The 27,436-nt window shown below is 43.3% G+C and overlaps 1 protein-coding gene across 1 annotated transcript in view; it reads left to right on the top strand.

The window, feature by feature from the left end:
* LOC134353132 (oligophrenin-1-like) overlaps positions 1-27,436 on the top strand; it is a 241,667-nt gene that overhangs the window by 162,424 nt on the left and 51,807 nt on the right. The window contains exons 16-19 of the mRNA XM_063061073.1: positions 4,724-4,782; positions 7,969-8,074; positions 11,065-11,224; positions 15,774-15,921. Of these exons, the coding sequence (XP_062917143.1) occupies positions 4,724-4,782; positions 7,969-8,074; positions 11,065-11,224; positions 15,774-15,921 (473 nt within the window). The remainder of the gene's footprint in view (positions 1-4,723; positions 4,783-7,968; positions 8,075-11,064; positions 11,225-15,773; positions 15,922-27,436) is intronic.

Raw genomic sequence — 27,436 nt, 5'->3', positions numbered from 1 at the left:
CTCTTTTTGTATCTATTTCCCCAACAGCACCTCTTTTGGGTCTCCGTCAACTGCTGTCTGATTGCATTCCTTTGAAATGTCTTCAGCTGCTTTTCATAATTCTACTTTTCTGTTGCTGCTCCCCCACACATCCCCTCTCCCACCTGCCACTCCAACTCCTGTATTTTTACAACTTTATTCCAATCTAAATAGCTTTACTGAAGCGGTGAGCTGGTTTGAACACTGAGCTTTCTGCCATTGTCAACCATGAAAATGAGATCAAATTTCGTAGATGGTGTCTTTAGGTCACTGCAAAAGACAATTTTCTTTTCTGCCAAAAACTAGCCGGAATAAATGCAGTCAACCATTGATGTCAGCAGTCCAATTCAAGATGTTATATATCAATGCAGTAATCTAGTTACTTAACCTTAAACGTGGTGTCTGCCGCACTGTTAGTGATTTCAGCAGGCAAAGGAGGCAAAATTCAAGGGTAAGATCGAAAGTGACTTATAGAGGTGTATAAAATCATGATTAATCAACACCACTGGTCTCAGGGCAGAAGGACTAGGGGATTTTGGAGTACATAGAATAGTACAGCACAGTACAGGCCCTTCGGCCCACAATGTTGTGCCGACCCTCAAACCCTGCCTCCCATATAAGCCCCCACCTTAAATTCCTCCATATACCTGTCTAGTAGTCTCTTAAACTTCACTAGTGTATCTGCCTCCACCACTGACTCAGGCAGTGCATTCCATGCACCAACCACTCTGAGTAAAAAACCTTCCTCTAATATCTCCCTTTGAACATCCCACCCCTTACCTTAAAGCCATGTCCTCTTGTATTGAGCAGTAGTGCCCTGGGGAAGAGGTGCTGGCTATCCACTCTATCTATTCCTCTTATTATCCTGTACACCTCTATCATGTCTCCTCTCATCCTCCTTCTCTCCAAAGAGTAAAGCCCTAGACAAATGGACCTGTGGTGAACATTTTGCCACTGATGGGCATGGACACGGAAGAGGGTGCAGAGAAGATGTATAAAGATTCTGTTAGAAATGTGTGGTGGTGTTTATCAGGGAACGATGAAGTGATCTTGGTCTCCTTTCTTTCCAGAGTAAAAACTGAACAGTCCATTTATTTTTGTCTGACCGACATGCTCTTTGTATTTGTCCTACTTTGTTGCATTTTGTGCAAGTTTCACCTTTAGAGCTGCATTTGTTTGGTGATTGAGACCCCTGCTACAACAGTTAAACAATTTGTTTAGCCAGGCTCATTTCTGTTTAGATAACACATTTTGTTCAAGCTCACTTTCATTTCTGACTGCAACGCGATTGCATCTCTGTCAGCAGTTTCTATTGAAACAGCGATTTCCACTGCTCATTTGAATATAAGCTGTGCTTCAGTTAGGAACTGTTTTTGAATGCTTTCTTTTAAGATTCCACAAACTAAACGATCTCTTAGTGTATCATTAAGTCCATCACCGAATTGACAATGCTCAGATAATCTCTTCAATTCAGCCACATACGTTGAAATGGACTTACCTTCTTTTAGATTCCATTTATGAAATCTAAAGTGTTCCGAAATCAGCAATGGCTTCAGTACAAAGTGTTCCTACATTACATCGACAATAACTGGAAAGTTCATTTCTGCAGGTTTGGTTGAAGCAGTCAAACTTCGAAGCAAGCTGATTGCCTTTAAACCCAATGGACTTAGCAAAATTGGCATTCATTTCTCACTGGCTCTTTCATTTGCTTCAAAGTACTGTTCCAATTGCCTAGACTACATGAGCCAATTACCCGTTGTGTAATCAAACTGATCAAGTTTTTTGGTATGTGAGATCTTCGATGAGGAACTTGAAACTATTCACCCTCTTAACTACAGTCCCATTGATGTCAATAGGGGCTGGCCTGTCTCCGTTGCCCCATGTACAACAGATGCCATATGAAGTGGTAAAGTATTTAAGGGGAGGTTGGACAGGCATATCAGGGGCTGATAGCAAGCAAAATGTGCTCTGCCCTTCTTATACCCCAGATAAACAGCTATTTCCAACAGCAAAATGCTGGAAGAACTCAGCAGGTCAGGCAGCATCAATAGAAAAGAGTAAACAATTGACATTTTGGGCAGAAACCCTTCATCAGGACCATTCCATTCAAATTTGTAGATAAGAGTTAACCAATCAGATAGCCCCGATTCAAGTGATGTGATACTCGGTAATCTTCGAGAATAAGAGACAGAACAACTGTAACCACTAGGGACACTCTGAAAAGTTATATATACATACTGACCACCATATAGGTAATTATTTAAAATGCAAGCAGGCATAGGTTGTTAAACTGTGAAGAAAATGACAATTATACAGTCTAATCCAACAGAGGATAGCATTGAGATTTTGATGAGGAAATACTAGCAGCACCATTCCCTTTAAGCTGCAAGAGTGCACAGCTGTGCAGCAACTGAGATGCCCCTGCACACGTAGCCTTTGTTGCTGCGCAGTTGGAATAAAGACGGGTGAGAAAATTTACGAAACATCTAAGATTTTCTTTCATGATTTTTCAGTTTTCATTCTGAATATACGTAGCGTGCATATTACAAAAGAATTTAAAATGCTGTGCAGTTTTCCGGCCAGTTTTCCTGCTCAGAACAATGGTTGGTCCTCACAGCTGTGGGGAAAGAGAATTAGAGGGAATGTTGACTGGCAGAGTCTCATCTGGAGTGTTAATGTTGATGTGGACAGGTTTCTGTGCTGTATAACCTTTGTAAAGCTGGATGACTGGGGGTAGGGGTTGATTTGGCCCATCATGCTTATGCTAGCTCCTAGCAAGCTAACCAAAGTCATTTTTGCATTGTTTCTCTTCATGGCCCTGCAGTTCTGCATCCTAGAAATATTTATTTGAATTCCTTTTGGAAACTACCATTGAATCTGCTTCCACCACTTTCCAGGCTGTTAGGATTGTGTACCAGAGCCGATGGCAAAATTGGGCACTGTGCTTGCTGGTGCTGTGTGGCTTGGAGCTGGTACATTGAGTAGGAAGGACTGTTGCAGCCTGAAGCTAGGCCTGTTTGGGAAGTGTTGGAGCGGACCTGTGGAATGGCAGGTGTTCAGCTGTGAAGGAAATGCTGGGGTGGGACAGAAGGTAAGGAGTGCTAGATTGCTCTGTGCCTTGTGTTCCTTTATCCTGCACTTTTGGTCCTTGTTGCTTGAGTGTGGGAATCCTTTAGCCTCCATCATCAGTGACTGCCTTTCACAGTGACGTCCATCAAAAACAATCCTTTCACTTTTTGTATAACCTCCACAAATTTCCCTTTGGTATCAATAGACAATAGGTGCAGGAGTAGGCCATTCAGCCCTTCGAGCCAGCACCACCATTCACTGTGATCATGGCTGATCATCCACAATCAGTACCCTTTTCCTGCCTTCTCCCCATATCCCTTCACTCCGCTATCTTTAAGAGCTCTATCTAACTCTTTCTGAAAAGAATCCAGAGAATTGGCCTCCACTGCCTTCTGAGGCAGAGCATTCTACAGAACCACAACCCTCTGTGTGAAAAAGTTTTTCCTCAACTCCGTTCTAAATTGTCTACCCCTTATTTGTAAACTGTGGCCTCTGGTTCTGGACTCCCCCAACATCGGGAACATGTTTCCTGCCTCTAGCGTGTCCAATCCCTTAATAATCTTATATGTTTCAGTCAGATCCACTCTCATCCTTCTAAATTCCAGTGTATACAACCCCAGTCGCTCCAATCTTTCAACATATGACAGTCCCGCCATCCCGGGAATTAACCTCGGGAACCTACGCTGCACTCCCTCAATAGCTAGAATGTCCTTCCTCAAATTTGGAGACCAAAACTGCACAGAATACTCCAGGTGTGGTCTCACCAGGGCCTTGTACAACTGCAGAAGGACCTCTTTGCTCCTGTACTCAACTTCCCTTGTAATGAAGGCCAATATGCCATTAGCTTTCTTCACTGCCTGCTGTACCTGCATGCTTACTTTCAGTGACTGATGAACCAGGACACCTAGATCTTGTTGTACTTCCCCTTTTCCTAACTTGACTCCATTTAGATAATAATCTGCCTTCCTGTTCTTGCCACCAAAGTGGATAACCTCAAATTTATCCACATTAAACTGCATCAATGTCAGAGAGCTGAATCTTCCTTGGTAGCATTGGTTGAGGCATTCGCCTGCGTTTCGGGCAACTTGTGTTCCAGCCTTCCAGTATTTAAAGTCCCTGTGGCCAGTGTCGTGCGCGAGTACGTGTATGAAAATGCAAGTGCAAAGTACAGCCTATTTGCTTAATACCGTCAGTGCTGTTTTAGGTTTTTTTCATTTAGAGATACAGCACAGTAACAGGACCTTCTGGCCTAACAAGCCCGCGCCGCCCGCTTACATCAACAGGACCAATTAACCTACTAACCCTGTATGACTTTGGAGTGTGGGAGGAAAGTAGAGTATGGGGAGGAAACCCACACAGTCACAGGGAGAACCTGCAAACTCCTTCTAAACAGTGGCGGACTTGAACCCAGGTTACTGGTGTTGTAATAGCGTTATGCTACCGCGTCTCCCCTTATCAGCATTTTCCCTTTGTGATCCAGTCTTTATTCCTAATTCTGTGCACTTAATTGATGTCTGCACACTGCTGAACAGGTTTTAGGCCATGGAATCTATGCACATGTTAATCCTTCTGGTTTGTACAAATTATGATGTTTTCTGTTGAATAAAGAATGAAACCTACTTTTGGTCCAACGTAGGAATCTTGAAGAGCCAGTGATGACTTACAAGCTGCATAAAGAACTCCTCACTGCATCCAGTAAGTTTCAGATACTGTTGTTCTTTACCTGGGCGTTGTCGGACTACATATGTCAGCTGGTGCACTTATTGCCTAGTTAGGTCTGTATGATACATCTAGGTCTCTATGGTTTCTGACTCTAACGATACCTCACAAACACTCTCAGCTGCCTTAGCCTGGTGATATGTGCAAGAGTTTCTTCCAGTGATGTGGTCTGATGAATTGAATGAGGATGAGAACCAGTGCATAAATGGCTGGTCTTCTAACAGTGTTACTACGTTAGGAGAATGTGTGGCTTATTTATCACCTTGAGTTTGTTTTACCATCTACTGAGATGTGCCTAATCTGTGACTGAAGTCCACATATTTGCCTCCCTACCCCACCCGTTCCTTCCCCCTCCCTTAGATCCAATAGGTTAATAAAATCTGCCAATCTATTCTATAGTTAAGAATGGACAATTTTCTCTTTGCAGATTTTCCAGATTTCTGCCACTTTTTGTATGTAGAAGTGTTTCATAAATCTACGGAATCTATTCTTTATTCTAAGGCTTTACCTCGTGTTTTAGATTTCCACAGTCAGTGATTCACTTTATCTTTTTGATTTATCTGATAATATTTGAAAGCCAATCAAATCATTACTTAACTTTCAGGTGCCATTCTGATAAATCCAAGCTGTTCTTCCTCCAAGTCCAGTAACTGGTGCCACTACTGCCTACAGAATACAAGATGTACCCTAACCAGGCATGTGTACTGCTGGAGTGGGTAACCCTAACAACAAGCAGTGCCTTCACGAGAAGGGGAAGGGAGATGAGAAGGTTATTGTAGATAAGGAACATGGGGCGAAGAGTGTGGTAGGAGGAGGAGGGTTGATGCTGAGGAAGAGAAGCTGTAGTAACCTCTATTGAAAAATGCTAAATGAAGACAGTTGTAACAGGAAGTTCTAAACTGATATCCAGCTGTGAATCCCCATAAAATCACTCAATTCAGAGCGATCCTGTGATTGAAACTCTATGAGGTTCTGCACCTCAGGATTTGAGCTTCACATGAATAGATTTTTGATCTAGAAAAATACCAGGAGATTTGAGTGGACGAAGTAGAATCTCTTGTTATGATCATATTGAATGGTAGAACGGTCACCAGGTTTCTGTGCAATATACTCCTACAATGCCCATTTTATGCTTTCAGTGGGATTTACATTTTCACTTTATTGTTGGGATGTAGGTGTAACTGACAAGGTCAATGTTTTTTTAGTTCCAATCCCCACTTGTCATGGAGTAACTGCTGGTGGTTGCCAGCTTGAGAACAGAGTGACCACCCATAAATTTCACAGGGCATTTAGGGTCATTCACTTTGTGGTCAGGGTAAGACTGTTAGATACCCTTTCGCCAATTGTAGGAGCAAATGGAAAGGCCAGATGTAGCTGGTGTCATCATAATGGGCGAATTATTTTTTTTAAACTGGTGCGCACCAGGAGACCAATCAAAGCTGACCTACCTGAACGGAGATGTCATACAGCTTTTACATTCTCAGATGAAGAGATAATCAGTAAAGCTACATTTTCATAACTGAATGGTGCCAATAGGAAGGCTTAAATAAGGAACAGACTAGGTCCTATTTACCGAATAAAATGATTAATTACAGGTCTAACAGCAAATCCAATTTTCTGTTAGTCCTGATGGAGTGTCTCAGCCTGAAACGTCGACTGTTTACTCTTTTTCATAGATGCTGCCTGACCTGCTGAGTTCTTCCAGCGCTTTATGAGTGTTGCTTTGGATTTCCAATGTCTGCAGATTTTCTTGTGTTTGTTCTATTGCAACAATACTTAGAAAATTCACATAATCAGTGAAGTTCCTGAAAAATGCTCATTGTCTCTACTTTTGATGACTCATTAGCACAATCCACAGTCCTAGTTACGAGTTATTAGTCCTCACCATCCCTTTCCCTACAATATAATTTAATATTTTTTTTAATGACAGCCTGTTAGTTTCAAGGTTTTCATTGGTATCTTATTTTGAGATTATTTCTTTCTCACTGAACTTAAGTTCTGTAACTAATTTTGTTGGGATTGGAGCTTGCCTCCATGTCAATAGCGTGGAAATTTAATCCATAGTGCTATTGTGCACACTGCAGTGGTATGACTCTAAGGAGCCAAGTGAAACACACTAACTGGCTCTGCGAAATCGTCCCTGGCTACATATTTATTGCCTCTTGCAGGTCAGAATAAGCTGGATGGCTCTTGGAAGTATTGTGTTCCCTTTTAATGCTGCAGGTAGATGGAACAACTTCAACATACCAATGATTCATAAGCTCATGTTCAGGATTTTTGCACTTGAACTTTGAACCAATGCAACCAAGATGTCTCCATCATCATTTTTGTTTTGCTCATTCATGATATTTGGGCACTTGCCAGTGATAGACTTCATTACTTGTCCACTTTGTCCAAGAGACGCGATCGGCTTTCTAGTCCTTAGTTTTAACAGATACGTAAACCAGTGGTCAGCATGCAAACATGTATCAGTGAAACATGGATCACGAACTGAGACATTCCCTGCAAAATAGCCAATGCTCAGATCTTGTTATCACAGTACTTGTGTGCTTGCCCCAGTTAACTGTGTCCTTGGAAGGAGAATCCTGCAACGGCAATGTGAACCTGCAGGAATATAGACCATCCAGTGAGTATTTCAAGCAATTTACCAAATAATCTCTAAAACAGGGAGTGGAATTATACAGCTTGTGTGGCTTGCACTCTCCAGCTGATTCTGAAGAAATAACCCTCCCCCCTCACCAACTAGCCCCACCTTCCCACACTCTTCATTACCTAATTACTTGTATATTGGACACCGAGCAAGTACTCAAACTGAGTTGATTTAAGATTTCAGTGCATATTGGATTGGGTGCAAATCATCCAGGAACTATTCATAAGATCACATGACAGAGGAGCAGAATTGGGACACTCCGCCGTTCCATCTTGCCTGGTGTACTATCCTCTCAACCCCATTCTCCTGCCTTTCCACGTCATCTTTCACATCCTTGTTAACCAAATTCCTATCCATTTAAGCTGTCAGGAAATTTTACCCGATCATATTTTTTCCCAGGCCTTGAAGGGGTTAGGCCAAGATCAGGTTATGAGATGATGCTGAAATTGGAGATGAATTGTCGTCTCTCCCTGCATGCTTGCCCCTTTTTGACAATGGTTATTGTGTTCCAGAGTCAGACAACCTGGATTATCGGCTGGGAGCTATTCACTCCTTGGTGTACAAGCTACCTGAGAAAAATCGAGAAATACTTGAACTCATAATTAGACATCTAGTGAAGTAAGTATCACTGGGACTTGAGTTGTACCAAAGGTGGGTGCAGCCTTTTGGTTTGCGAGGTGAGAGGATAGAAGCATTCAATCTTTTCTTTAAAATGCTGCTTAAAATGATCATCTTTGACTATTTGTGTCCTTCCCTCTGGGATATTTTATGAGGAAAATGCAAATTGTTGTTGAAAATACTCGTTTTGAATGTGCACCACAGACCAAGGGTTTCTCAGTTCTTTGAAGCTTCAGATTCCTTCCTAATTACATCAAGAACAGATGTTCTCATTGCAAACTTTATGTCTGAAATGTTGAGAAGTTGATGAATTTTAATATTGGCAACACAAGCAAAACTTAATAAACCCTTACTGTATTTACCTTTCTTATTCCTGTGATGCAGTGCCAGATAACTGTTAGGGTAACATCTTTTCCAAGGTAACCTGAACTATATCCACTTCACTTTTATAAATTCCTGTTGGGTCTGTTTTTGACACCCAGCATTCAATGTCTTCCAGATCATCATCTGTCCTGTGTCTGTTTTCCCTTCTCTCTGTATTGTCCGAACGCCTTGTTCTATTTCTCTGTGGTATTTTATTTTCTTACAAGAAACAGTTAGTTACTCATCCTTCCAGGACTGTTCCAAATATGTTACCAGCCCTTTGATAACTGGGTTGACTAGTGAGCTTTGTTAATAGTAGACCGATCGAATATAAGACCAGGGTCATTATCGCCAGCTTCCATGTCCACTGTACACCCTCCCAGACAGAGGCCAGCTGCTGACAGGTCTCTCCCGATCGCGTGTCGTTTGATGCCACCTCAGTCCAAAGTAAACTTATTATCAGAATATGTATAGGTCACCATATACTACCTTGAGATTCATTTTCTTGCAGGCATTCACAATAGAACTAAGAATTACAATAGAATCAATGAAAAACGACACACAAAGACTGACAAACAACCAAGAAGAGAAACTATGCAAATAAAAATTTAAAGAATAAGTAATAAATAATACTGAGAACATGAGTTGTAGAGTCCTGGACAGTGAGCCGGTAGGTTTTGGGATCAGTTCATAGTTAAGGTGGGTGACGTTATCCATGTTGTATCAGGACCCTGATGGTTGAAGGGTAATAACTATTCCTGAACATGATGGTGTGAGTTTTAGGCTTCTGTACCTCCCTCCCGGTGCTACAGCGAGACCTGAGAGCAAGGCCTGGGTGGTGGGGGTCTTTAATGATGGATTCTTCTGGCAGTGCTCCTTGTAGGTATGCTCAGTGGTGGGGAGAGCTTTGACTGTGATGGACTGGGTCGTGCCCACTACCTTTTGTAGACTTATCATTCCTGGGCATTGCTGTTTCCATACCAGGCAATGGTGCAGCCCGTTAGGATACTTTCCACTGTGCATCTAGAGAAGTTTGTCAAAGTTTTAGATGAATGCGTTTGTCCCTTCAGCTTTAGAGGGGAAGTATGTGGAAGAGGGAATGACTTTAGTACCTGAGGTTCATGCTGTGATTGGAAAAAAAAATGGGGGTGTCCAAGATTAGAAAGCACAGTTAGAAAGCATTTAACTTGTTTTGGGTGGTAGATTATTCTAATTGAAGGTGCTAAGTGCTTTTCCCTTCTCTCAGTCTTAGTGTGTGGCAGGCTGACAGGTATGTGGTAATGCACAGTTTTTATCACATTCAGTGCCCACTTTGTTAGACGTAGGATGTATGTTTGTGGCCTCCTGCTGCTGCAGTCCATTCACTTCAAGGTTCCACATGTTGTACGTTCAGAAATGTTCTTCTGTTGTAACGTGTGGTTCTTTGAGTTGCTGTCGTCCTCCTGTCAGCTTGAACTAGTCTGGTCATTCTCCTCTGACCTCCCTCAATAACAAGGCGTTTCCACCCACCCAGCTGTCACGCACAGGATTTTGTTTTGTTTTTCTCACCATTCTCTGTAAACTCTAGAGGCTGCTCTGCATGAAAATCCCGGGAGATCAGCTGTTTCTGGGATACTCAAATCTCTCCATCTGGCACCAGCAATCATTCCACAGTCAAAGTCACTTAGATCACATTCCTTCTCCATTCTGATGTTTGGTCTGAACAACGACTGAACCTCGTGACCATGTCTGCCTGCTTTTATGCATTGAGTTGTTGCCACATGAAGGGTCTCAACCCGAAACGTTGACTGTACTTTTTTCCATAGATGCTGCCTGGCCTGCTGAGTTCCTGCAGCATTTTGTGTGTGTGTTGCTCGGATGTCCAGCATCTGCAGGTTTTTTCCTTGTTTGCTGTCACATGATTGGCTGATTAGATATTGCTTTTACAAGCAGATAAAGTGGCCAATGAGTGTGCTCCCAAATTCCTTTAAAAATAACGTCTATGGCTGTGGTAAGTTTTGAAATTGTTTTCCTGGATTACTAGGAAAAGGATTACCAGGGGTATGACTACCACAATATCAACAGCAAGTTTGACCGCACTCCTGGTGATCCACTGGAACATGCTCCCTGTAGGAGCAGCAGACTGAAAGATCACACGGGGCTGGTGTTGAAAATAACAGGCAATTTATTAACAACCAGTGTGCACTAGACCAGTCAAAGCCAATGCACCCGAGTATGAATTTGGTACAGCTTTTACATTTTCAATTGATGAGATTACCCGCAAAACTGAATTTTGATAGCAGAATGGTGACCAGAGGAAGACTTAACAGACTTACAGAGTAAAATGATTACCCACAGTTCTAATGGTAAATTCAATTTTCTATTTCTACATTGGGTGCACACTATAACATCAGTAATGAAGTTCCTGAAACTTGGATGTTGTTGCGGCTTCACTCCACGTCTCTGTCTTTCTCTGCAGTTCCCTGTTTCCACATTAGCAGATTCCACGTTCCTATTTACTAGTTATTAGCCCTGACTATTCTTTGCCCTACAACGCTCCTGAATCGCAGAAGGCTGAAAGGAAGGGCACGTTGGTTTAACCCCTGTTCCGGTTTGTTGACTGATGGCACCGCTCTGTTCTTGTGCAGTGTCTGTAGTCACAGTAAGGAGAACCTGATGACTGCCTCCAACTTGGGTGTGATATTTGGGCCAACATTAATGAGACCTCAGGAAGACACAGTCGCCGCCATGATGAACATCAAGTTTCAGAACATCGTTGTGGAAATCCTGATCGAGCATTATGAAAAGGTAAATTGCACTCTGGTGACTCTGAGCAAAAGCCAGCTTTCCCTTGTCACTGCCGAAGGGAAGGCTGGTATGGTCATTGATGGCTGCCCTGGTGCTAAAGTAATGCAGGCTGGACCTTCTGGAGAGCTGACTCCAAGCTACATTTGGAGAAATGGAACATTAGAGCACAGTATAGGTTCTTCAGTCCACAATGTTGTGCTAACTTTTTAATCAACTCTTAGATCAATCTAACCCTTCCCTCTCACATAGTCCTCCATTTTTCTTTCATCCATGTGCCTATCTAAGAGTTTCTTAAATGCCCCTAATGTATCTATCTCTACCCCCCCCCACAATGTGTTCCACACACCCACCACTCTCAGTGTAAAGAACTTACCTCAGACACCCCCCGCCTCTACTTTCCTCCAATCACCTTAAAATTATGCCCCCTTATATCAGCCATATCCACCCTGGGAAAATGTCTCGGGCTATCCACTCTATTAATACCTCTTAACATCTTGTACACCTCATATCAAGTCTCCTCTCATCCTCGATCTTCACTCCAAAGAAGAAAGTCCTACCTCACTGAACCTATCTTCATAAGACAAGCTCTCTAAACCAGGCAAGAAATGTACAGGATGCTGACAACAAGTAAGAACATATTTTTGATATCCATTGGTAATCCAGAGTAGTGATACCACAAGAGTGAAACCAGCAGGGGTTCCCAACTCTTCTTTTTGCCATGGACCTATGCCATTAAGCAAGGGGTCCATAGACCCCAGGCTAGAAAACTATTAATAACAATTAGTGCTATTTTTTCACCTCAGGTCTCTGAGATTTGGCTAGTCCAGCACTTGGCAACTAATGGTTTCCGATGTCCGCAGGGGAAATGAAAACAACTTTTACTGCTCTGTGGTCTGCAGAGGAGTGAGGAGCAGTGATATGTGTAATCACCCACCCTGCTTTAGAACTGTTAACAGCTTATTCTTCCCCCACAGCCAATTATGAAGCATTCTTCACACAGAATGGCTCACCTTTAATTGCACTGAGAAAAGATGTTAGCGCTGGTGGCTGATGAGTTACAGAGAAGCCATAAAGAGACTGGGACTTGCATCTCTCTTAGTGGTGCAACCAGATCCCAATCTACGTTTATGCAGTGACTTTCATTACCATCTCAAAATGTTTTGCGTTTAATCAAACCAACTTTCCCACAGAGAAGACCTTAAGACGTAGGGGTGGAGTTAGGTTATCTGGCCCATCGAGTCTGCTCTGCCATCCAATCATGGCTGATCCTTTTTTTACCCTCCTCAGCCTCATTCCCCAGCCTTCTCTCCATAACCTTTGATGCCGTGTATAAGATCGTGATATAAGAGTAACTAGATCCAGCTTTTACTGAGTCAGAATCAAGTTTATTACCAGTGACATATGTTGTGAAATGTGTTGTTTTGTGATAGCAGTACAGTGCAAGACATAAAATGCACTCCAAATTATATATATATATATATAACTGAGTAGTGCAAAAAGATGTGTGGCAGGGTGGAGGTAGATACATCTCTACCAAAGGAGGTGTAACGTTCTCCTTCCCTCCCCAGCCTGCAGGCCATCTTTGGGCAATGTGTAGCACTTGCTGAGCCTCCCCAGAGACACAGCCGAGAAGAAGACAATAGTAAACCACTTCTGTAAAAAAAAAACTTGCCAAGAATAATTACGGTCTTGAAAACATGACTGCCTACGTTATCTGAGACGGCACAAAATGATGATGAGTGAAAAAAGAAAGCATAAATAGTGAGGTGCTGTTCATGGGCCGTTCACAAACCTGATGGCAGAGGCACAGAAGCCGTTCCTAACACGTTGAGTGTATGTCTTCAAGTTCCTGTACCTCCTTCCTGATGGTAGAGATGAGAAGAGGGCGTGTCCTGGTTGATGGGGGTCCTTAAGACGGATGCCGCCTTTTTGAGGCATTGCTCCTTGAGGGTGTCCTCGACGGTGGGGGAGACCACTGCCCATGATGGAGCTGGCTGCGTATGCAACACTCGGCTGCTTTTTCCGGTTCTGCTCACTGGCTCTTCCATACCAGATGCTGGTGAATGTGGTACTGGACTGAACTTGCTCTGCCACCGTTCTGATCATCAAACAGTGCCGTGGGCTATTTCACACGGCACCACACTGGGTTGCCAGCATGCATTTTGTGTTCTTATCTCGGTAATGGGGTTGGAACGAAGGAGATATCAACCCAGCTATTGGCTTTGATTTATTATTAGAGTCGTAGAAAAGTATAGCACAGAAACGGGCCCTTTGGCCCATCAAGTCCATGCTGAGCCACTTAAGCTGCATACACCCATCGACCTGTACCGGGACCATAGCCCTGCATATCCCTACCATCCATGTACCCATCCAACCTGTCCTCTGAATATTGTCACCAAATACAGTGAAAAGCTTTTGCTCACGTGCCATCTGGACAGATCATTCCAACCGCAGGTTCATTGGGGTATTGCAACAGAAAGCAGAATGCAAACTGAAGTATTGGAATTACAGAGAAAGTGCAGTGCAGGTGAACAGAGTGCAAAGACCATGAGATGTTAGAAACATAGAAAACCTACAGCACAATATAGGCCCTTCGGCCCACAAAGCTGTGCCCAACATGTCCTTACCTTAGAACTACCTAGGCTTACCCATAGCCCTCTATTTTTCTAAGGTCTATGTACCTAGACAGGTGTCTCTTAAAAGACCCTATCGTTTCCACCTCCACCACTGCTGCCGGCAGCCCATTCCACGCACTCACCACTCTCTGCGTAAAAAAACTTACCCCTGACCTCTCCTCTGTACCTACTTCCAAGCACCTTAAAACTATGCCCTCTTGTGCTAGCCTCTCATCTAGACAGGAAAAATAAGAGTTCAACTTTTATTCAATGAGATTTATACGAAGGTGGTGTAACGGTGTGATAGAAGCTGTCCCCAAGTCTGCTGGTTTGTGTTCTCAGACTTTTGTATCTTCTGCCTAATTTAGAAGGATGGCGTGGGGGGAAAGAGTGAATGACCTTGATTCTGCTGGCTGCTTTTCAGAGGGAGAGTCAACGAAGGGGAGGCTAGTTTGCTACCATTGAACTACAGCCAGGAGGTCATGAATGGCCACGACTGTGTGACCAGTAGCTTTTCAAACCTGTAGCTGTTCGTTGTATTCCTGGAATAAAAGACAAGTTTGGAACTTGGCAGGCCCCGTACCCAAAGCAACTCCAGCAAGTGCCAGCCTGCATATCATATTATGATAGTATAGTATGGTAAGAGTTTAAACTGTATTGGTCTCTGCCATATCTTTGGATCCATCAGCTGCATGGAGAGGGGGAGTCTGCTGCACGGGCAACAGCTTGGTCTCCATATCGTACTGCCCTTCCTTGTGTAACACGTAGACAGCTGGGATGCAACATCTATGGTCACCCCTGACCAGTGGAGGGCCTCACCGAGGCCTCTGTTGGTCAGGGTCAACCGTGTATGTTGCAATCCTAGCTGTCTTGATACGCAAACCTGGGCAGTACAATATGGAGAGCAAGCTGTTGCCCACGTAGCAAGCTCCCTGTCTCCACACATTTGATGAACTCAAAGGAGCGGCAGAGTTTGGTACCAGCAGCGTTGCGGGAGTAGCCAGTTAGCATTGAACTCAACGTAGGACTGCCTTAGGGACTCCAGCTCTATATTTTTCCCTTGGGGTTTACTCCCAAAGCCTTGCCCATGAGTGGGTATCGCCTCAAGGCAGCGAAGGTCTGAGATCAGAATTTTATTTCTTTTGGATGAGCTGCCAACCACGGCCATCTACCCAAAGTAATTTGTTCTAAGGTGCCAGTAACATGCCTTCCTTCACCCCTTCTCCTGTCAGTTGAAATGGTTCTGCCAGGCTTAGTAACAAAGCCACACCTGAAGGCCAGGAGCTGGGCCTGGTTGTCAGAGGCTGTTTGAGACTCATACCATTGGGGGGCTTGTCCCCAAATACCATCTCCGGCTATAACAACCTTCAGGAACCAGTGGAAGGTCTCGATGGAGGTTATTGTGCCAGCCCTCATTACAATGAATCCTGCCTCTGTCTCCCATCTACTCAGACCCCTTCCAGTTCACCTGTGTTTAAGCCCCTTTCAAAGGGATCCTATTTCTGTTGTTTGAAGGGGACTGGCTGCGATAGTGTGCATGGCCACATGAGGGAGCTAGATTAACACAACCGAGTGCTGTTCACAGTTGGTGGCTTTCCCTCACAATGGGAACGTGGAGTTGTGACTGAGTTTACAGTCAGTACCCAGTCCTGAGGCTTGTGTTCTGCTGAGGGTGTTAACTCTGTCTTTCCTGCTTTTACACCTGGGATCTCCACTTGGTCAGATCGGACACCCGAACTAGAAATTCTCCAGACTTCTTGGACAGACTCTCATTGAAAAATTGCTTTGGATACTCAGCCAGAATTTTGTCATTAATTTAGGCAAAGTCACAGAAATTGTATCCTGCCATTTTTACTTGATGCTTTTGCAAAATTGAAAACAGATGTTAATCTTTTTTAAAAGAAAGCTAGATAATATGTTTCCCATTTTTCCAGATATTCCAGTCCCCACCAGAGGACAACGCTGCCCCTCCAATACCCCCACCTCGAGCTGCTCCGCGGAAACGTCAGCCAATCACCATCTCCAAGCGGCCCGCCCGCCACCGGCCCAGTTTCAGCGTGTCCGCTTCAGTGGATATGGAAGGTCAGCATCAGTCTCACTGGCCGTCGGTGTTAAGCAACAATGCCGAGGCACCCATCTGTTACTTGTGTTGTAACTGGCCGTTTCCTGTGTAACACAGGGAATGTTCAGTGTTTGTATGAGGGAGCAAAGAGAGCAGTAATTGGTAGACAAGTCCATATCTTGCGCCAGAATAATTAGCGCTGATTCTTTTTTCCTTTTGTTCGCATTAGCCCATGTGGTACAAGTTCATGACCTCCAGTACTGGTCCCCAGGCTGCTAATCTGATTAACCTCCATCTTGGTGAGACCCAGCCTAGACTGGGGAACTGCTTTATTGAGCACCTTCATCGGTCTGTGACAGAGAGGATTTCTTGGTGGCCAACCATTTTAATTCCACTCCTCATTCCAATTCCAACATGTCAGTCCATGGCCTCCTCTACTGCCACAATGAGGCCACTCTCAGGTTGGAGGAGCAACGCCTTGTATTCCATCTGGGTAGCCTCCAACCTTTTGGCATCAACTTTGATTTCTCTAACTTCCGTGAATGTTTCTCTGTTCCCTTTCTTTGTTTTTCCATTCTCCATTCTGGCTCCCCTCTCACCTCTTATCTTCTCGTCACCTGCCTATCACCTCCCTCTGGTGCCCTCCCTCCTTCCCTTTCTCCCATGGTCCACTCTCTTCTCCTGTCAGATTTCTTCTTCTTCAGCCCTTTAATTTTTCCACTTATCACCTTCCTGCTTCTTATTTCAGCCCCTCTCTCCCCCTCACCTGGGTTCACCAATCACCTTCTAGTTAGCACTCTCTCCCCTCCCCCCAACTTCTTATTCTTCCTTTCCAGCCCCAAAGAAAGGCCTCGGCCCAAAACATCGACTGTTTTCTCCTCTCCATGGATGATCTGCTGAGTTCCTCCAGCATTTTGTGCATATTCCTCTGATCAACCATTCTAGTTAGCTGCCCGCAGCCCCTCTATTTATTACCTCAGTTACTGCACTGTAAACACTTTAAACCACATTTTATAATACTGTTTACATTGTAAATACAAGCTGGTATTTATGCACATTTTATTCCATATCCGTCCTTCAGCCTCTTAACTTTATTTTTATATAATTATTTATTCTTCATAATTGTTGAATGTTGCCTTTTTTTTGTTGCTCTTGAGTGTTGTGCTAACACACCACAGCAATTTCCTAATCCATGTAAATGTTAATAGTGAATAAAGTTAATCCTTGATCCTTAATGAAGGCTGGAAGCCCTTTGGTACCATATCCAAGTGTCTAACCATCTCTCCGTTTAAGATTAACCCATTGCATAGGTGTTGTATGAAAGAAAAAAAAATTGGAAAAGGCAGCTTGGGCAACATTTGCGGAGAGAGGAACTTTTAATGCTTCAGAGCAGTGGCCTCTAATCAGTCATATGGTTGTTTGCTGGAGTTCTGCTTCCTCCTATCACAAGCATCTGACTTGAAACTGATTGGTGAGCTTAAGGCCTTCACAGGAGCAGTGCATTTTCCCAGTTTGGTATCGTACAGAAAGAGGCCATCCAATTTTTAAGACAATCACATGCTCCACTAATTACCTTGAAACATACACGCAGTGGCCACTTTATTAGGTACACCTGTACACCTGCTTGTTAATGCAAAATTCTTGTCAAACAATCAGGTGGCAGCAACTCAATGCATAAAAGCATGCAGACGTGGTCAAGAGGCTCAGTTGTTGTTCAGACCAAACATCAGAATGGGGATGAAATGTGACCTAAGTGACTTTGACCGTGGAATAATTTTTGGTGCCAGATGGGGTGTTTTGACTATCTCAGAAACTGCTGATCTCCTAGGATTTTCATGCACAACAATCTCTAGAGTTTACAGAGAATGGTGTGAAAAACAAGAATCATCCAGTGAGTGGCAATTCTGTGGGTGAAAACACCTTCTTAATGAGAGAGGTCAAAGGAGAATGGCCAGACCGGTTTGAAGTTGACGGAAAGGCAGCATTAGCTCAAACGTGTTACAATGGTGGTGTGCAGAAGAGCATTTCTGAACCCAGATCACATTGAACCTTGCAGTGAATGGGCTACAGCAGCAGAACCCCAAGAACATATACTCAGTGACCCCATTATTAGGTACGGGGGGTATCTAATAAAGTGGCTACTGAATGTATGATCTACGTATTCCTATTGGCTTCCCTCCAGTTTCTACACACATACTAGGGTTCATTTACAGCAGCTAATTAACCTACCTTTCGGGTTGCTGGAATTGTCAGGCAGCATCTCTGCCAGCAGTGACACAGAGCTGCCTAATTCAAAACTGAAGCAAAGTCCAAACCCATTTCAAAGAACAGGAAAATGGAAAATTCGGTTACCTACCTACAGGAAAGATAACAATAAGCTTGAAAGAGTACAGAGAAAATTTTACAAGGATGATGGGGACCTGAAATTATAGGGGAAGTTGAACAGGTTAGAAATTTATTCTATGGAGCATAAGCGAATGAGGGCAAACTTGATAGAGGTACAGCAAATGATGAAGGGTATAGATAGGGTAAATACAAGCAGGCTTTTCCACTGATGTTGGGTGAGACTAGAACTAGAGGTCATGGATTAAGGGTGAAAGGTGAAATGTTTAAGGGGAACTTGAGGGGGAACTTCTTCACTCTGAGTGTGGAACGAGCTGCTAGCAGAAGTGGTAGATGCAGGATCTAAAGCAGCGTTTAGGGAATTTTGAACAGATACGTGGATAGGAGGGTATGGAGGGCTATAGTCCAGGTGTAGATTGGTGGGACTAGGCCAAATAACAGATGGATTGACGAGCCTATCTCTCTGCTATAGTGCTCCATTGTTCTTAATTGCTTGAAAATCCATTAATTCATCATATATTGTAATTGATATTTCTGAAGGTCATGTTTCTAGATGTTGTGTCCTTGCCTGTTGCCATCATAATCTGGTGATTCATTCTTAATGTATCCTCCCACTATCGTCAGCTCACTGCTAGTCCATCGGTTTGTCATCCGCACTCATTCTCTCATATGCTTCTTGTTTCTTTCTCTGCTAAATCGGCACAGTTGCTCTAAATATCCATTTCAGTTCCCAATCTTTTAATCCCTTTTGGGTTACAGAATCTATCAATCTCTAACCTATAATTAACTAATTTCTGAGTATTAATCCGTTCAAACGGAGGAGAACTGCAAATTTTTTGAGTGTAGAAGTGTTACCTAAATGATTTAATTATTTTGTTACTTTTTGACAATGTCCCCAAATCTGAGACTGTACAATCATTAAAGATTAATAAAGATCCGCTCTATTTGTCACATGTACATTGAAACATACAATGAAATGCATTGTTTGCATCAAATTCAAATCAGCGAGGATTGTATCTGGGAGCAGCCTGCAAGTATTGTCACACTTCAGACACCAAAAATTTTCTTTAGGCATCCGTTAGTCTCGTGAGACCATGTATTTGTGCCTTGGAAGGTTTCCAGGGCACAGGCCTGGGCAAGGTTGTATGGAAGACCGGCAGTTGTCCATGCTGCAAAGTCTCCCCTCTCCACGCCACCGATGTTGTCCAAGGGAAGGGCACTAGGGCCGATACGGCTTGGCACCGGTGTCATCGCAGAGCAGTGTGTGGTTAAGTGCCTTGCTCAAGGACACAGCACGCTGCCTCAGCTGAGGCTCGAACTAGCGACCCCCAGATCACTAGACCGACGCCTTAACCACTTGGCCATGTGCCAACACAAGACACCAGAGTAGTATGCCCACAACTCACTATTCTAACTGTACATCTTTGAAATTCAAGGCTGTATAAGGTGCCATATATGTACTTTGATAATAAATTTACTTTGAATTTTGGAATGTGGGTGGAAAACAGAGCTCCTGGAGGAAACATTCAGGCATGGGGAAACGTACAAGCTCCTTACAGTCAGCACCGGAAATTGAACCCCAATCAATGATCGCAGGTGCTGTAAATCATGCTGTCACGCCACCCCATCATTGAGTTAAAATAAGAAATATATGTAGTAATTAAATCAGTCGTGTTAAGGAGAGCAAAAAAATTCTTGAAATCCAGATACCGTTCCAGTAAAATTTGCACTGCAGTTCCTCCTTTGCTGGTGTATCCTCATTTAAATGTGGTGCATGAATATCAAACAAAGAAAAAGTTAATAATGTGCAGAAAAACTTTGACCCAGCAAGTATATGTCTGTAATAGATTTTGTACGTTGTGCTAGAATCAGTAAGCAAGATGCTCATTCCTTGCCCCTCCCCCCATTCTCTATAGTACATACTCTTTTGATTACTGATTAAGCCCATGTTACAGAGTCTTGGGTTACTCCCAAAATGGTTAAAGTTAAATGAAAAACACGTGATTCTGCAGCTGCTGGAAATCCAGAGTAATACACACAAAGTGCAAGAGGAACTCAGCAGGTCAGGCAGCATCTGTGGAAAGGAATAAAGAGCCGACATTTATCTCCAGTGAAGGATCTCAGCCCAAACTGTTTATTAGAAACATAGACACAGAAACATAGAAAACCTACAGCCCAATACAGATTCTTTGGCCCACAATGCTGTGCAGAACGTGTACTTACTTTAGAACTTACCTAGGGTTACCCGTAGCCCTCTATTTTTCTTACCTCCATGTACCTGTCCAGGAGTCTCTTAAAAGACCCTATTGTTTCCGCCTCCACCGCTGCCGACGGCAGCCCGTTCCATACACTCACCACTTTCTGCATAAAAAACTTAACCCTGACATCTCCTCTGTACTTACTTCCAAGAACCTTAAAACTATGCCCTCTCATGTTAGCCATTTCAGCCCTGGGAAAAAGCCTCTGACTATCCACACGATCAATGCCTCTCATTATACACCTCTATCAGGTCACATCTCATCCTCCTTTGCTCCAAGGAGAAAAGGCCAACTACGCTCAATCTATTCTCGTAAGGCATGCTCCCCAATCCAGGCAACATCCTTGTAAATCTCCTCTGCACCCTTTCTATAGTTTCTACATCCTTCCTGTTGTGAGGTGACCAGAACTGAGCACAGTACTCCAGGTGGGGCCTGACCAGGGTCCTATATAGCTGCAACATTACCTCTCGACTCCTAAACTCAATCTCACGATTGATGAAGGCCATTACACCATATGCCGCCTTAACCATACAGTCAACCTGCACAGCAGCTTTGAGTGTCCTATAGACTTGGACCCCAAGATCCCTCTGATCTTCCACACTGCCAAGGGTCTTACAATTAATACTCTATCCTGTCATCATATTTGACCTACCAAAATGGACCACCTCACACTTCTCTGGGTTGAACTCCATCTGCCACTTCTTAGCCCAGTTTTGCATTCTACTGATGTCCCGCTGTAACTTCCGACAACCCTCCACACTATCCCCAACACCTCCAACCTTTGTGGCATCAGCAATTTACAAATCCATCTCTCCACTTCCTTATCAAGTCATTTATAAAAATCGTGAAGAGAAAGGGTCCCAGAACAGATCCCTGAGGCACACCACTGGTCGCCAACCTCCATGCAGAATATGACCCGCCTACAATCACCCTTTGCCTTCTGTGGGCAAGCCAATTCTGGATCCACAAAGCAAGGTCCCCTTGGATCCCATGCCTCTTTACTTTCTCAATAAGCCTTGCATGGGGTGCCTTATCAAATGCCTTGCTGAAATCCATATACACTACATCTACTGCTCTACCTTCATCAATGTGTTTAGTCACATCCTCAAAAAATTCAATCAGGCTCTTAAGGCACAACCTGCATTTGACAAAGCCATGCTGACTATTCCTAATCAACATTCCTAATGCCTCTCCAAATGTTCATAAATTCTGCCTCTCAAGATCTTCTCCATCAACTTACCAACCATTATTCCTTTCCATTGATGCAGATTGATCTGAGTCCCTCAAAGTAGAATGACATATCCTTTAAGCAATTGGAATGGAACTCGACCATTTTAGCATTCTTCTTCAGTTGAATTAAGGTCTTTTATGAACTGCATCACCTATCCTGATGTTCATTTCAGCTGAGCTGGTGCTGACAACTTTATAGCACACACTTGGTTGGAAATCAAAAGAGTAGGCATTGTCGAGACTAGGGCAGTACAGTAGCTTAGTAGTTAGCAGAACGCTTTACAGTACAGGTGACCCAGGTTCAATTCCTGCTGCTGACTGTAAGGAGTTTGTATGTTCTCCGTGTGACGATGTGGGTTTCCTCCAGGTGCTCCGGTTTCCTCCCACAGTCCAAAAACATACCGGCTAATGGATTAACTGGTCATTATAAATTGTCCCATGATTAATCTATGATTAGATTGGGGAATTGTTGGGTAGTACAGCTCGAAGGGCCTATTCTGCGCTCTATGTCAATAAATAAACAAACAAATACTCTGCGTGTTTAGTCACTGATTAAGATTCAATAAGTGCAGACTTGTTGATTTCTGTTCTATTGTGTGTAGAATATTTGATAGATCTAGTCTTGGAGTCATACAGCATGAAACAGGCTTTCCAGCCCAACTGGTCCATGCTGACCGAGATGCCACACCCAGCCTAGTTCCACTTACCAGTGTTTGGCCTATAATCTTGCAAACCTTTGAAATCCATGTACCTGTTTAAGTGTCTTTTAGAAGTTGTCTTGTACTGCCTCAAGCATTTTCCCTGGTAGTTCATTCACATAGATGCCGCCCTCTGTGCGTATTAAAAAAAAAAGCTGCCTCTCTAGTCCTCAAATCTTTTACTTTTCCCCGTCAACCTATACCCTCTCATTTATGATACCCCACTTGTGAAAAAAGACTGAGTGCTTTTACCTTGTCTATAGCCCTGATGATTTTATACACCTCTCTAGGACCAGCTGTTGGTCTCCTATGCTCTAAGGAATAAAGCCACAGCCTGTCCAACCTCAGTCGTTCAAGTCCTGGCAATATCCTTTTCTGCACACTTCCCAGTTTAAGAGCATGTTTCCGTTGCAAAGTGACCAAAACTAAACACAGTGCCCCAAAGCAGAGCGCAGACAATGCCGGAGGTCAGGCAGCATCCATGGAAGTGAACAAACCTTTGGCATTTCAGGCCAAAGCCCTTCTTCAGGACTAGAAAGGAAGGGGAAAGGTGCCAGAACAAAAAGGTGGAGGGCTCCAAGTGTGGGCTCACCTGTGTCCCATAAAACTGCACCATAAACCGCACTCCCCAATTCATATTCTCAATGTCCTAACTTAAGAAACACAATTTGCCAAAATCCTTCTTCCCCTGCTTGTCTACCTGCCATTCCACTCTCAGAAAACCATGAACTTGTACTCCAAGGGCCCTCTGTTGGACAACACTCCCAGGGTCCTGTTGTTCACTGTGAAAGTTGTACCTGGATTTGACTTTCTAAAATGCAATACCTCGCACTTATCCAAATGCAACTCCATTTGCCATCCCTCGGTCCACTTACTCAGCTGATCAAGTTGCCCTTGTAACCACTCTAGCAATTATTTTACTGTCATGTGCAAACTTACCAACATGTCTTGCACATTCTTATCCCAATTGCTGGTACAGATGACAAACCGTGGGCCCAGCATCAAGCCTTGAGGCACACCATTAATCATTAGTGTGTTCTAATTTAAGGCTGTTTTAGCTGCGGATGATGCACAGTTCCTTTGTTTAATTCAAAAAGGAATGATTTATTCTTTGGCTATTTGACCAGAGTTTCTTGTAGAATTATTAACGTTGGCAGTTTGCTGGCAAAAGAATGATTTCTTTTTCCCTAAAGCAAATGCTTTAATCTGCAGAGTATTTTGAGAGTGGATATGTTTGAGCAGGCAATTGGATATCCCAGCTTAGTTGGTAAGACTAATTCTCAAACTATGGTGTTCCTAAATTTGCCATCTCTGATCATAGATCTCAATCCTTTGCACAGTCCCATGCCACAACAAGGCAACCCCAAAGGGTGAAAATATATTTATCGAGTGAACCTTGCAGGATAGTGTTATAGCTACTTTAAGCAGAAAATGTATTATTTAAGAGCGTGTGCCAGCAAATCTAACATTAGGGATGGTATGGTAGCATAGTGGCTATCGTAACACTGAAGTTTACCCTGTGAACTCTGGGATTTCTCCCGGTGCTCTGGTTTCTTCCCACATTCTAAAGACGTACGCGTGAGCAGATTAGTTGGTTTTTTGGGTGTAATTGGTTGACAAGGGCAGACTGGGCTAGAAGAGCCTGTTACTGTGCTGTATCTCTAAATAAAATAAAAACCTGTGTCAGAATCCAGTTTAATATTTGTTTGAGGCAGACAACACTATAGTGCAATGCAAAAAAAACTATAAATTACAATAAGTAAATTTATATATAATTTGTATGTATAATTATATATATAAATTTACTTATAAATATATAAATAAATTGTGTGTGTGTGTGTGTGTGTGTATGCACACACACATATAATATTAAATAAGTGAAAAAAGAGAGGAAAACTGATGGGTACTGCGTGTGATTCAATGGCTGGCTTGCCAATAATTCATTTTGAATGACTACCTGCATCTATCTAGTTTTAATCCAAGTGTACTTCACCTGAAGGACCATGCACCAAAGGGAAGTGAATCCTCATTTGTAAAGGGCAATAGTGGGAAAGATTGTCTAATATTATGTATTGTAAAGGAGTACGAAATAATTGTTACTCTGAATCCAATGCAGCCTCAAGAAAACCCCGTACAATAAAGAATGGAATAAGCAATGCACGCGTATACACACACACACACACACACACACACACACACACACACACACACACACACACACACACACAAAATGCTGGAGAAACTCAGCAGATCAGGCAGCATCTATGGAAAAGACATTTTGGGGCAAGACCCTTCCACAGTCGTGAAGAAGGGTCTCGGCCCAAAATATTGACAGTTCACACTTTTCCATAGATGCTGCCTGACCTGCTGAGTTCCTCCAGCATTGTGTGTGTTCGTTGCTTTGGATTTCCAGCATCTGCAGACTTTCTCGCGTTTGTCTCGTGAACAGAATAATTTTCTGAAAAACATAATAAATATAAATACATAAGATAATTTATATACACACAGATTGCACCGTATGTCTCTAAAGTGATGCTCTGCACAGGAGTGTCAGTACACAAGGTGACCCTGACAGGAAACGATAAAGTTGTGTTGGTAGGGGCTGTGGAGGGGTGGGTAGTGGGTGAAGGTGTTGATAAATCTTACTGTTTTCGAAATGTAACTGTTTTTGAGTCTGGTGGTCTTGGTGTGGTTGCTACGTAGCCTCCTCCCTAGTGGGAGTTGGACAAACAGTCCATGAGCAGGGTGAGTGGGATCCTTCATGATATTGTTGGCCTTTATCTGGCACCGTTTTGTATATATGTCCGTGATGGTGGGGTGGCTGGTTCCACTGATGTGTTGGGTAGTTTTGGGCAGTGATCAAGGGGCCAGACATTTGTGGTGATGAGATTCCATCTTTGAACAGGTATATGATTTACCTCCCCTGTCTTCAGCCTCCTACCGATGATGAATCCGACCCAAGATGGTTAATCAGATACTGGTGCCTGATTCATGTACTTGGCTGTGTTTAAGCAGGGTTGTGCCTTTGCTTTTAATATGTACACATGGGTTTTTGCTTCATTCAGCCAGCAGTGAACGGACGGCGATTTTTATAGCGCTGATCTTATACGTGTCTGAAGCTCCAGCCGCTAGGCGCCAGTGCCAGTCTCTTTTGTGAGATCAGTGGTGTCTGGTTTGATCAATTACTTGCAGCTGTTAGCTGGATAAACGATCAAGATCCTTGTTTAACATTTAAAAAAAATTTTTTATATGGTTCTGCAGTTTAACTAGACTTTGCATTGGAATCCTAATTATAGGACTAGGGTAAAAGGATTTTTATTCAGCGGGCCTGCGGTAATGTTTCAAGACTCCCTTCACTTTCCCCATTTGAGGTGAATGTGGATAATGGTGTTCCTTCAGCAACACAGGGCCCTGCTTCATTGCGAGCCTCTTCGATTCCTGACATGGAGTGAGCGGTGGACATTCAGTGTAACCTTGCTACTTTCTCCTGGCCTCAAATTGTAATGCGAATGTAAAATCTCAGAGTCATTGTGATCCATCTTCCAGAACTCAGATTCCTTGGCTAAGCATGACCCTTTAGAATGACCCTTAGCACGACATCAATCCAGCTAACCTGGAGGTCATTCCAGACCCTTAAATCCCTTTGTGGTATACTTGAATTTTTATCTCCATCGGAGAACATCTATAACCCAAGGCATTATCCAAACTTGCCTTAAAACAATACGAGCACTTTGATATTAATCTTACTTTGTGAGGATCCCATGAATTGATTTCCTGACTTTTAAGGATCCAACCTATTTAACCTTCCGTTAGGGATTAATTGCGTTATTTGTGGCAAGGAGAGTGGGTCAATTGCACTGCTTTCACAAGTGGTTTCATTTCAAATATGCCAGAAATAATTGGGTATGAAAGATAAAATCAGCCCAATAGCTTTAAGGTCAGTTATTATTCTGTGATTCTTGTGCAAATCAAAGCTGCTGCATTGGCCAAATTAAGAGCAAGTTTACTCTGCATCTGTTTAATTTGCTTTCATTGTTTGTTCTGCAAGTATCCTGATTAACGGGTTTGTAGAGATCCTTGCTGTTGTCCATCACTGTGGGAGCATCCCTTGTTTTCACCTTGGAGTACGTTTTGAAGGGAGATGAATCGACACATGCTGAGGCTAAACAAAAAGGCAGAACATCAGCAGCATTGTGGGACTGGTAGTTGGCCAGTAAAATGTCCGCACTCTATTTGGAAGTATGGGATGCCTCGTGGGACAGAGTTGACTCACGTTGGCAGAGAAATGCCCTGATATCTCCAAGTGTTGATGGTTTTAAAAAATATTGGACCAGTCCAATGTTCCAGCAATCTTTCTGTTGTTGCCCTTGAAGGGACCAAATTGTATGCTGAGGTTTTTGTAGAGCGAAGACAAGTACAATGCAGTACAAGCCCTGTACGATGTTGTGCCGACCTTTTAACCTAACTCCAAGATCAATCTAATGCTTCCCTCCCACGTAGCCTCCATTTTACTTTCATCCATGTGTCTGTGTAAGATTCTCTTAAATGCTCCCAATGTATTTGCCTTTACCACCGCCTCTGCTGCAGGATTCATGCTCCCACAGCTCTGAGTGTGTGAAAAAACAAAAACAGCTACCTCTGACATTTGCACCCCCACCCCCCCCCTCACTTTGCTCCTATCACCTTAAAATTAGGTCCTTTCATATTAGCTATTTCCACCCTGGGGGGCGGGGCGAAGCCTCTGTATTCCTCTTAATCTATGCCGGGGGTTCCTAATCTTCTTTATAACATGGACGATTACCATTAAGCAAGGGGTTCATGGACCCCTGGTTGGGAACCCCTGATCTATCCCCTTGTATCATCTCTGTCAAGACTTTGCAAAAAGGCTCCTAACGTGTCTGCCTCCCTCAGTAGGTTCCTCCTGAACAAGACTAGATTCCGTCATGCCCACCTTTGTGTCATATTGGCCTTGAGTGACTGATCACTGAACACCACCCCCCCCAGGC

Source organism: Mobula hypostoma, chromosome 10 (assembly GCF_963921235.1).
Source record: "Mobula hypostoma chromosome 10, sMobHyp1.1, whole genome shotgun sequence".
NCBI lineage: Eukaryota > Metazoa > Chordata > Chondrichthyes > Myliobatiformes > Myliobatidae > Mobula > Mobula hypostoma.
Note: the sequence above shows the minus strand (reverse complement) of the source record. Positions and strands in the feature narration are given on the sequence as shown.